The sequence below is a fragment of a genome, unplaced genomic scaffold (genome assembly GCF_019419815.1).
Source record: "Pyrus x bretschneideri cultivar Hongxiangsu unplaced genomic scaffold, Pyrus_bretschneideri_v1 Contig31, whole genome shotgun sequence".
Lineage (NCBI taxonomy): Eukaryota > Viridiplantae > Streptophyta > Magnoliopsida > Rosales > Rosaceae > Pyrus > Pyrus x bretschneideri.
In genome coordinates this window covers 3,532,416-3,544,402 of record NW_025999624.1, presented here as the reverse complement: position 1 = coordinate 3,544,402, position 11,987 = coordinate 3,532,416, and the positions used below count along the sequence as shown (strand labels likewise).

At 36.8% G+C, this 11,987-nt stretch overlaps 1 protein-coding gene across 4 annotated transcripts; it reads right to left on the bottom strand.

Annotated features, from left to right (window-relative positions):
* Positions 1-1,045: 1,045 nt before the first annotated feature.
* On the bottom strand, positions 1,046-11,290 carry LOC103929546 (DDT domain-containing protein PTM). Of its 4 annotated transcripts, none has more exons than XM_048590316.1 (11): positions 9,271-11,290; positions 8,549-9,163; positions 6,732-7,692; positions 6,226-6,490; positions 5,997-6,121; positions 5,337-5,797; positions 4,844-4,872; positions 2,913-3,563; positions 2,503-2,714; positions 1,562-1,920; positions 1,046-1,419 (listed from the first exon to the last, which is right to left on the bottom strand). In XM_048590316.1, exons 1-10 carry the CDS (start codon positions 10,908-10,910, stop codon positions 1,906-1,908), a joined length of 4,974 nt encoding a protein of 1,657 aa, XP_048446273.1. In that variant the 5' UTR covers positions 10,911-11,290; the 3' UTR covers positions 1,046-1,419; positions 1,562-1,905. The 4 variants fall into 4 exon arrangements, with proteins under 4 accessions (XP_048446273.1, XP_009337035.2, XP_048446274.1 ...); XM_009338760.3 differs by having other exon boundaries at positions 1,566-1,920; XM_048590317.1 differs by having other exon boundaries at positions 1,610-1,920.
* Between the last annotated feature and the right edge of the window lie 697 nt (positions 11,291-11,987).

Below are 11,987 nucleotides of genomic sequence, written 5' to 3'. Positions count from 1 at the left end.
GCGTGGGTGTACATTTAGATTTGAAAAATTTAAATTTTTAGACTTAAATATAATTGAAATTGTTTAAAATATATAGCAGATATTTAAATGTAAATTAATTTCAATTAATCTGAAGTAGTTCAAGTTAGAGTATCTTAATCAAATGTTTCAAAAGCTTAACAAAAGCTCAAAAAGCATAAATGTTTAGTCTATAAAAGTCTAAAATGAGGCACCTAATTCTAATATGCATTTAAAAATAAATGAATAAATGACGCCACTTAATACTACGGTTTAGTGGTATTCCTCTTCATATGTAAGTAAGGGGTATTATGTTCGATTCTCGCTAAAGGCAAATTTGAACCATATTATTGCTAGCTCACTGTGAGGCTAAACCCACCTCTTCCCTCTTAGTGTAAATAGTATCATTTGTTCTAAAGAAAAATAATGGCACCTAACTCTGCCTAGACGATTTGCCTAGCCTAAAAATACTTGCTTAGAATGGTTTACTGTCACAACTCTCTTAGATAGAAAATAGTTAATTGTCACTTTGCATTTTATGTTTTTTTTTTCTTTCACTTAGATAGAAAATAGTTAATTGTCACTTTGCATTTTATGTATTTTTTTTCTTTTTTGAACAAATGATAATATTTACACTAAAGGAGGTTGAACATTACAATGGGTTTGCCATAATAATTTGATTCAACTTCTCATTTAACGAGAATTAAACCTAAGGCTTTTCACTGATTAAATTAAATAAATAATGAAATGCATTCGGTGCTTCTGTTTGGCCCTCATTATCTTTCACTGGACTACTTATTAATGTAATCTTGTGTTTGTTATATGCAAGGACTAAATTTAATGAGAAGAGGGGACTCGCATGAACGCCCACCCTGCCTGGGGAAACCAGGGGACTGCTAAGGCCTTGGCTTCGTCTGCTCGCGTCTAAATGTGCTCTGTTCTCATCGCCTACACTTGCATGGGGGAAGGCTAACATAGTTCTCTCTTAACTTTTCTTTTAAACAACGATGCTATACTCCAAATGCATAAATTCTGAGAGGCCTATACAAACACAAACCCTTGATCATCCCCATACTTTTTTATTTTTCTGGAGATATCTGTACAATATCATTGCAAGTTGTACCAATACAAATAAATCAAGCAGACCAGAGAAACTCAAACTTGTGAAACTGTTTCATACTCTTACCAACAATCTAAAATCTAATTAGTTACTTTGATTGAAAGAATAAATAGCATCTGCTGTCTATCGTCCATCGTCCCTAACACGAAACTAATCCTCTCCTAATAATTGTTAGCATCACCTAATTGAACTAAGTCCAAACCTAAACAACGTCAGATAGCAACTCCACCAGGTACGCAGCCTCAGGTCGTCCTCAATGGTTTCACGTTACAAGCACAACTCTTATAAAGATAATTAAAAACCTGCAACAAGAGAAAAATAACACATGAGTATCCAGAACAAATGTCCTCTATCACGAGATGCAACAGTAAACAATAGGTAACCGCCAGTCACACATGACAGTACAAAAACAATAAGCCATCACATAGTGCACAGAACACACACATACAGATCTTGTAGCAAGAAAGGGACATTCTTTTTCCTACGTTGTACCGCTTCTGCCTCTTTTGTCAGTTCCTTTGCTCTTTATGATGGTTCTTCATATATGGCATTGTTGCCATAACTTCACACAGGAAAGTAACTTACCTCGCGATATTCCCCTTCGCCTAAGAAAATGGTTTCCTTCACTGTCACCGAAAATCTCGAGCTGAGGATCCTGAAATCCATTCCTTCCCACAACTCTGCCTTCAATTTTAATCAATGAAGTATCTCAACTAATAAGAATGCCTTCGTGTAGAAAGAACAAATAGAACACTGATGTACCCATCTTGCAATAATGCCAAAAGTGTTCAATTGCATGTGATCTGCAAATACAAAGGTAATTGGTAAGTATCTCACAAACTTTGAACTACCAATGACAAATATTTTCACTCCCCCATCAACTACTCAACTTCTTCTAAACGACTTTTTTCAATTTTATACGAAACACAAACTTTACTTGAAAGAAAATTATAAGAAGCCCCAATACAGATGAGGTGTCATCGACCTCAAAACCCAAACAGATTATAACTTCAAGTACAAACCCCTCCAAAAAAAAGAGGATAATAAGAAATTAAAGTTGGCACTAGAAGGGACACCTACTAAATTCTTTGACAAAGAACACCGAGCAGAAGCTAAAAATTTAATACCAAAGAGCTTCTCAACGCCTTGGAGGTTACTGTTCATTATTATTGTTATTATTATTTTAATAAAAACCAAATCATTACAAGAATGGCCAGGGGTTGAGCGCACTGTTGATATAGTAACGGTTAGAATGAACTGAACCAATTACAATTTAATACCATATAAGCCCAAATTAAGAGACATAGATGTTCATTGTACGGATGCTATTACATCAACACAACCGGCACAATTTATTAGAGCCAAAGTTTAAAACGCATATATACCTCACTTAAAGGTGGGACGGAGTTAGGTACTTCCTCAGCACAATCAACGGTACCATCAATTTGAGCTTCAGCCAATTGAGGGACATCAGTTTTCACATCTTCCAAGTGGGGGCAGATAGGAGGGTTCCCTTCACGACACATGTGGCACTTAAATCCAATCAGCTTACCAATGTTCTCCGAATTCAGTCCAAAAGCATCAGCGTGAAACCACACTGCATGGTAGAAAAGGTAGTGAAGGATATGTTAAAATATGTAAATTGAAGAGGAATTGGATCCAAACTGTGAAGACTAATAGCATTATGGCATACCAAATCAGAGAGCCAACAATTCAGCTAAAACTTGCTGAAATTATGATAACATATAACTAGAATTACATTTAAAACTACACTTGCAGTTGCTAAGTCATTTACCTTCACATATTTCACAAGAAAGATAATTTAAAGAAGACGAATATCTTGCTTCACAACAAAGGTGGCATTTGAGTTGATCAAGAATGGTTGACGCACATTCTGAATGCACAAGGAGTTTCTTATCCCTAAAATGCATAACACGTTCATCACTTGGCTTTCTGGACAACAGCAGACCATTAAGCCAGTAACTGTGATAAACTTGCGTTCTCTTCTTCTGCCATGTAGCTGTATTTGGTTTCTTATATGTGCCCTTATTGGATTTGCCTTTTTTCCCTTTCTTGCGTTTGCTATGCCTTTTATTTTGCACCGGTAAACATTTAGCTTTTCTAGGAGAACGACGTAGGGGTACACTTGCTGGAACTGTTTTGCTATTTTTCAATCTTACTTGTCGTCCTCCAGCTAAAGCTTTTTTTTTGTTTTTCAAACGCATTGATCTGCGACCTGTTTGAGAATTTGTACACTTTTGTGACTGTACTTTCCCTCCTTTCGGTTTACATTTATGTGGCTGTACTTTCCCTCCTTTTGTTTCAACTTTCCTTCTTTTTGTGTCAATCTTTGGACGCAATCCCTTCTGGCATCGGTGGCATGTATATTTATACCGAGCCACCACTGCCCCAGCAGACTTCCTGGCATGGCTTTTGTGAAAAAATCCTGAAATTTTATATCATTACAATGTTAAGACAATGAAAATCCCTGACAGGCATCAAGCATAAAGTTGTAGGGGCACCCTTCATTCATTAGAAAGTAACAAAAAAGCATGCTGTGTGTCAATAAGTAATGCCGCCTCTTAATGGGTCAAACTTGTATGTACATCAAAAGTCAAAATGAAAAATAACAGAAAGAACCGATATTACTACTTCAACATGGTTGCCAAAATGAAATGGAAACAATACGGAAAGAACTGTCCACAGAAAAGAACTCCAACAATGATTCAGAACATTAACAGGAGCATGATTATCAATCAAATAAGGTTGGATAGTGTTCCATATGAAGTCTAGTGTCATAAATAGTTCCCATCAATGGTACATATTACATATTTACTTTCTATCAGTTACTTTTAAGCATGAAAGATAACTACAGGGCTCCGTGGAGAATCCTGAAGGAGGGCCAAGAGGAAAGGAAAAAAACCATTAATGGAGAATTTAATATACTGGGATTATGAGGCCTTTAATCGTGAGGTTGATGAGTTGATAAAATAAATAAAAGCTTGAAGACTTCACAAAATACTAATACCATGTGTTCCACCAGCAATGTTACAAAATAACATAACAAAGGAACAATGTTTTTAAAAACTAGTATTGAGGCTAGCCTAGGCGGTTTTTAGGTGGGGCTCTCAACAAAACGCCTCTGCCCAGCGGGAGTGGGCTTTAGACTAGCCTAGATGTTTGGGAGACACACCTGAGGTGTTGTTGAGGTGCCACCTGGGCGTTTGAATTTCTTATTTTTCTTTCAAAAAGGCCAAACCCAAAACAATGTCGTTTTGGGTAGGGATTTCATAATATTCATGCTAATTTTATGTTTCTAACTTAGTTTCTATTAGTTTATTACGACTTTATGATGAGAATTAGAGAAATAATAATAATAATAATAATAAAGTCAAATATTTGATTGCTTGGCATGCTTGCTTGATTGTTTGACAAAGTATTAAAAAATTATATATATACAGGCCCTTTAAGGGAAGGGAAATGGGGACACCCTCTTGACCATTAGATTTGACTTTAATGAAATTCTGTGGCTGAATCTCAACCACAAGATTTCATTAAAGCCAAATCTAACGGTTAAGAGGATGTCCCCATTTTTTTTGCAAAATGGGGCATCCTCATTTTTTTTTGCAAAATGGGGATCCTTTCCCTTAAAGGCTTCCTATATATATATATATATATATTATAACGGAAAAAGGAAAAAACCGAGCGGGAGGGAGGAAACCGCACCTTTGCAATACTGGCAACTCACAGCTTCCCTGTTATATTGAAAATAAACTTATATAAGATGATTGGTAAAAACATAAGTAATACAACATTTAACATGTACCATGACAATATAATCTCAAGAATTGGTCCCTTAACAAGACTAGGAAGCCACAAGAGATGCCCATCTATTCATATCATAGAACTTACTCCTCAAACATCACAACTATGAATCTTCCAAATACCTCAATTTTTCTTAACAGGAACCTCAATGTTTTTTGACAGATGAACCCATGTGAAAGGCTTACGATACTCCACTAGTTTAACGTTCATTTCTATCCAGTAGATATCAGACGTAAAATTATCTCAAACCGACTTCGAAAATCAACAGTTACAGAAAAAGGAATTTCCTAGTTTATTTTAATCGGAAGCAAACGAGCTATTTTGGAAAATATAAGCAATGACAGGCACAAACAATACGAAATGAAAGTACATGGAGAATAAAAAAATTTATTACCTTATCAGGACATCTTTGTTGCAGTGTGCACATTTATAATACTCAGATCTTTCAGCTTTTGAAAACAAATACATAAATCCCTTTTCTTCCCGGGGCCTCTTTGTTACTCTAGCAACCTCAAGAACCTTACCAGATTTCACATCAGTACACTTGCGGGCAATCCTTTTCTCCTCAAAACTTTTCAAAAGATGCAAGGGAAGATATGATTCATCCAGCCAATACTTTTTCTTCTCACTAGACAGTTCTTCAACCAAAGAACCAAATCCCTTCACAATGTCAGGGATAGCTCTTCTCTTACCAAAATCAAGAAGATACTTAACTGCTCCCCCTTCAGAGCACTTCCTGCGGACAATAACTTTCTTGAACAGCTTGATTGATTTTCTAGATTCTTTGTCCAATGTTGGCAGAGGATGTGAATTCTCAATATCATCCCATCTAATGTTTGAATCAAGCTCTCTAACCTGAAAGAATAACAATTTTTACGGACCCAAATTTCTAGACTACTTATTCAAGAGAGTGAATTATAATGGGGACCCAAAAATGTTAAAACTGAATCACTCAGCTTTGGGGCCAATCAACAAAAGAGAAAAACTAAATATTAAGAAGCCAGCGAAACATCTAAACATCGCCATTTTAAACGAAAAGGTATGGAAAACATACCTGTAAAGCAAGCTGTTCTGCACTAGTTGAGGCCTCAACAGCAGCTCGCCAGGCAACAGATTTGCTTCTCTTAGCATATTCTGAATTCTCAGGATATAATATACCCAGTATCTTTGTACACCCAGCTGCAGAATATTACAACTTCGAATCAATTGAGAATAATTATTCAGATGATGATTTAACTGTAAAAACTAATTAGACATAATAAATAGAAATAAAAATAGCAGACCTTGTCTGGCAGCCTTGGAAGTCAAGGAATGAGGCAAAACCTTCCAACTGAAAACCTGACGAGAAAGCCTACCACCCCTCCACCAAAACATTCCCAATCCACTGGCAGCATTTAAAGAGGGGTTGGACTCACTATCTGAACACTTGGGCCTTCTTCTGCTACGTAATGAAGTCACAACATGAGAAGCTGAACCCATGGTATTAACAGAATCTACATGTTTCAACCAATCTGCTGAAAGTGCACGATGACGCAAATTTGCCTCCAACTGTATCATGTATATCCACCAATGTTAAGAGATGGAATTAAAGAACAAAATCAAGATAGCCAAGCAAGTAATGGTAATACAAAATTCTCTTTACAATAAATCAATGAGATACATTAAAAAACCAAAAAACCAGAGCATAATAACAACAAGAAGTTGACAGGAACACCAGCTTAAAAGTTTAGCATATGTAAATTAACAAATTTTATACCATAAACAGATTAAAATTAAATAAAATCCTTACCATGAGAAGTAAATATTTAATGGAGGCAATGCCAGATACATCAAGAAGGTATTTACGCCAGAGTTCTGTGTGAAGTGGATTCAACCATGGGCCCAACAGAAGTCCCTGCAGACGATCATGAATAGAGAGGATTTGACAGCTGACATCATTAAGATGACCTTTCCCATTCTTTTTGGATTGAAGGCCAACTCTATCACTATTAGAAGCATCCTTAATAGACCCCATACTCATGATAAACAAGCAATCCTTGTCATCAGCAGGAGCTTTGCAAGCAAAGCACCAACCGCATTTCTCTTTCTGTGCACCAGTATTTAGGTTCTCAATATTTGGCCAGAAAAACTTGGAAGATTTTTTTAAAATGGTCTTCATCTGTGCTGATATTATTTCCTCTTCTGTTACTATTTTATCTTCTTTAATTTTGTCTGATGGTTTACACGTCAACTCCTCAGCAACAGATGAAGCAATTTGGCCAAAACTGTAATAGTTCATATAACCAATTCCACAAAGCATTTCTGAAGTTCCCCCTTTTCTAGTGATTCCTTTTCTGACATGCAAGCTAGCAGATGGTAAAGAACAGTCTTCAGGCTGAAGTCGCACAAAATCAGGTCCATCTGGATCGCACGGCATGACTGACCTTTCCACTTGCATGGTTTCAGCTGACACTTCAGAAGCTATATTTGGAATTGCTGTCACAGTCCCTGAATTCTCTTGCAATTTTCTATCTTCATCAGTCTCATTCTTAACAGCACATGTTTCTGAAAATGCCAATGGGTACGGGGGCATCAAGCAGCCAATTTCACTATATGCTCCATCAAAGCTAACAGGAATGTCCCAGTGCTTGCAGATGGCCACTAATATCCCACCATAGAAAAAACCTGAAGACCTTAGCACTGTAATAACTTTATTGAGATCATCTCTGGTGTAATAGTTGAATGCGGACTCGCTATCAAAAGAATCTGATCTGCAAGAGAAACAACCATAAACAGATGAAGCCAAACACACACTCAAATATGATGAGAAGTAGTGGTACATAATTTAGAGATGTAAAATACAACATTTTAAATCTACATTTAATCAACAAATTATTATCCCAAAAGAAAAATGAACATATCATTTCACATAAGGATCTGAGAATAGCTCAACCTCTAAAGGCCCATCTGGTAACCATTTTGTTTTTAGATTTGAGTTTTCATTCCATCATTTATTATGCTAAGATAAAGGGAGAGATGTAGGAGAAAGGAAGAATAAAAAAGGGTGGAGGAAGGAATGGTGCAAACAATGTATACGATATGCATGTGGAATGTCACACACAATGAAAACTATAAACCAAACATTGAAAACTTTAGGATGTTGAGATTCTGAAAGGAAAGAATAAGGATAATAAATAGACAACTTGTGCAGAGGAGGAATCAGAGGAGAAAAGATTCCCTATGCTAATTGACTAGGCAAAATGGAAATAGAGCTGATTGGTCTAGCAATTGATTATTTAAGATCTAAGACCTTGTTCAGTTAGATGTCCTAGGAAGAATCTTTAGATGACTGTTTTATTACACATTCACCATGACATGACCATGGGACAACCAACCAATTCCACACGTCTTGATAGGTTTTCCAAAATACGTCAATGGAACTCGGTATGATTCATGTTTGTTTCTCATGAATAATGATTTTAAGGAACATGCTTGTGTAGGCGAAAATTAAGAGCAAAATGACCCATGAATAACAAAAATAGCCATCTTTGCTATTAATTAGTAACACCAGCAGCGATATAATACTAACTTACTAAGCCATGTAAAGATGAAAAATGATAGACTTACACCAAAAGGTACCCAAAACTTTTAAAATATAGCCGACCACGAGGATCAATTCCTAATAACTCTGCACCTCGGAGTGACTTCTGCAATTTCATCCAAGGTCTATGCCTGTCAATCAAACACTCAGGGCAGTACCAGTCACCCTCCGGCAAAAGATCATTAGAAACTCCAACACATTTTGAATGATATGCAGCAGGACAGCCATCACAGCAGATTAAATTTCCATCCATCTTACAGAGGCAGCATTCATCACTATTCCAGTCAGTGGTGTCATCATCAACCTCATCATTCAAATTAGAGGTACCAGCAACCTCCACTAGAGCCTTCCTTTTCTTACAAACCTCGTAGTTCAAATTCCGGTCATTGACCATGTCAGGCTCAGCAGCCAAAGACCTTCTATTAATTTCTAACCTCATGGCTTCCACTTCTATCAAATCATCACATAGACACCGCAGTATCTCAACTTTTACAGAAGCAGGTTGTGTGTAGTAGTCAGTTTTGTATAACTTGAAGCAACTGAGATCAAAACCTGGCTTCAGTCCCGAACTATGGATCAAGAAATACTCAACCATAAAAATTGGCCACGTAATCAAGTCAAGAAAATCCCAATTAAGACTCCTGCATCGAAGAACACAAAATGTTCACAAATCAATAAAGGAAGTTCCAAGTAACACAAGCGGTGACATCAGATTAATATGTAAATGGGGAAGGGGGTAAGAATATACCTTAAACAATCAGAAGCTGTTTCGGAACCATCATTTGCAAGCCACTCCAAGTGTTTTCTCAGTGTTTGCAAAATAGAAACATGAACATGATCAAATAATGAGCTAGGTGACTTGCACGTCAGTGCAGCCACAAAATCCTCCAACTTGAAGGGACTCAGAAATAATAGAGTGCTAAATGATCTTAAACAAGCATAAATAGAAAAAACATCAAGTATGGGAATTCCATCTAGATTTAAATGTTGTGATGAAGGAGGTAATTCCAGCTCCTGAAAAAGAACACTAGGATTTTCAGCCTCTTCACAACCAGAAATCGATGGTTTTTCCTCTGTTATTGCACTCACTGCAGAAGAGGCAAATGGATCGCTGACAGAAACATGATTTTGAGCAGAACCTCTACGAGCACTTCTCCTCAACACTGTCTCTGTAGTTGTAGATATCAAATTATCCAGTAGTTTTCTTCTCTTTCTACGGCTACTTTTTTGAATGCATGGACTTCCTGAATCGCCTAGGTTTCCATGAATCGTTGGAGTGCGGGCCTCATAGAGACTATCTTTCACCGGAACTTCCACCAATCCACTATCATTAATGCAGCTAGTCTCAAAAATCCCAAGAGAATCATCAGCCTTCAGATCCCCAATGGAACAACAATGTGTATTATCAAGCCGCTCACCAGCTGCACAGTCAATGGGGTCATCAACGCTCTTCATGGGAATATCTTCATTAATATCAATATACACTTCCTTCCAGGTCTCATTAGAATTACCATCGTCAATAACCTTTTCTTCAGCATCTCCACTCCTCTCTTTCTTTAGACTTTCTTCAACCAATTCAAACCTGGGATTAACCTTGAATTTTTCTTCACAGTCACCTTCTGTATCCTTAAATTCCTCATTAACTTCCAAATTCAGATCGAAATCGCATCCCCTCCTCTGAGTTCGGTGGGTGACCACAGCTGAACCACCCAAACTATCCACATTCTGATTCTCAACAAACTCATCATTCGCATCCAAATTCAAATCAATACAATCTCGTATCTCTGCAATTTCTTCCTTACCAACATTTGGATCAACATTCAAGTCACACCCATCATTCAAATTCAAATTAAACCCAGCATTCAAATCAATCCCATTTTTCAAATTATCGACTTGATTCACATCCCCATTAGAAATCAACCTAGTTTCCTGCTCTAGTGTCTTATCCACTACATTTCTAGAATCAACACTTTCATTCACAATCCCACTAACCGCAACATTTTTCATCAAATGCCCTCCAAACCCCTGTTCAACTTCCAATTTTCCCTCAGACCCATCACTCAAATTACAATTTTCATTCAAATCCCCACCAAACCCAGAATCATTTCCAAGAGCAGCATTACCTCGAATTTCTCGCTTCCTCTCAATACGGCGCCGTTTTTTGGGCTTCCGGCCGAGGCGGCTCAGCTTGGCGGCGACCTCCACGAGGTCAGCCTCAGCACCACCACCAAGGAGAAGAGAGACCTCATCGAAGCTCAATTCCTCAGTATTTCCATCTTCATAGACGACCTCGAACAACCCAGATGCGGCGGCGTACGATTTCACAGTTCCGGTGAAAAAACCATGGCCTTTGAACTCTTTCCTCACACTTCGTCCCACGAACTCCATTTCCTGTGATCCGCCAGCCCGAACCCAGTTCAAAAATAGGAAGAAGACCCTCTGCTTTTCTCTCTTTCTCTCTCTAACTGCCTTTTCTTCTAGGTTCGTTGAGAGAGAAAGAGAGAGGAGAGAGGGAAATTTGGTAACTTTCTCTCTCTAGAAATGCCTTCAGCTTACATAGAGGGAGACAAAAGGGGTTTGGGTTCTTTTCTTCTCCCTCTCTCTAAAACTGCTCGACTCTGACTACAATTTCCAAAGAGCTTTGAGAGAGAGGAGAGAGAAGGTAAGCGCGACTACTCCCTCTCTCTCTCTCTCGAAATAAGGGTGAGAAACATCGGAACTTCGTCTACGTTTCAGGGTGGCATTTCCCCTTTGTTTTTTGTTCTCTATTTGTCAAATGAGCTGCAGCAAAGATAAAATAATAATCCCAATTAAATTTAGAAAGTGTATTCACTTGAGATTTTGAGAGATTTTAATTCTTTTAATGAATTTAGGAGTATAAAATTAAGATTTTAAATAATTCTTTGAAATTTAATATGTATTTAATTAGGATTTTAAGATAATTTATTAAAATCCTTAGAAATTTGGATGTATTCAATTAGAATTTTAAAGAAGTTTATAACATTCAGATGTATTCAATTAGAATTTGAATTTAAAGAATTTGCAAAAGTTGAGGAGTTAAAGGGAATTGGAGAGATTTTATAATGTATTTTAAGCATCCACAAATCTCATCTCTCCCCATAAGATTTCGATGGAATTGAATCAAAATTTTACTTAAAATCTCTATAAATCAATTAAAATCCATGGATTTATTTATAAATCTCAGTTTATTAGTCGAAATGTCTTCTGAAACTGTCATTGAATCTCAGTTTATCTTTTGAAATTGGTTTTATCTCACTTTGCCCCTTATGTTCATGGATTGTTAAATTTAAGAGTATTTTAGATATTTCAGTTTTTACACATTTATTTACCTCTAGCCCCCCACACTAAACAAGTCTCAATTTTATTTTTGACACCTCTAATTCAAATGTATAAATTTTGGGCATTTAAAAAATATATATATATATATATATATATATATTTTGT

What these genes read in the sequence shown, in the direction of transcription:
- LOC103929546 (XM_048590316.1), bottom strand. Translation starts at nt 10,910, where the DNA reads ATGGAGTTCGTGGGACGAAGTGTGAGGAAAGAGTTCAAAGGCCATGGT. An exon ending in CAGAACAGCTTGCTTTACAG is followed by an intron (nt 5,798 to 5,996) that starts GTATGTTTTCCA and finishes TTATTCTTTCAG; the next exon opens with GTTAGAGAGCTTGATTCAAA. An exon ending in TTCTTGTGAAATATGTGAAG is followed by an intron (nt 2,715 to 2,912) that starts GTAAATGACTTA and finishes TCTACCATGCAG; the next exon opens with TGTGGTTTCACGCTGATGCT.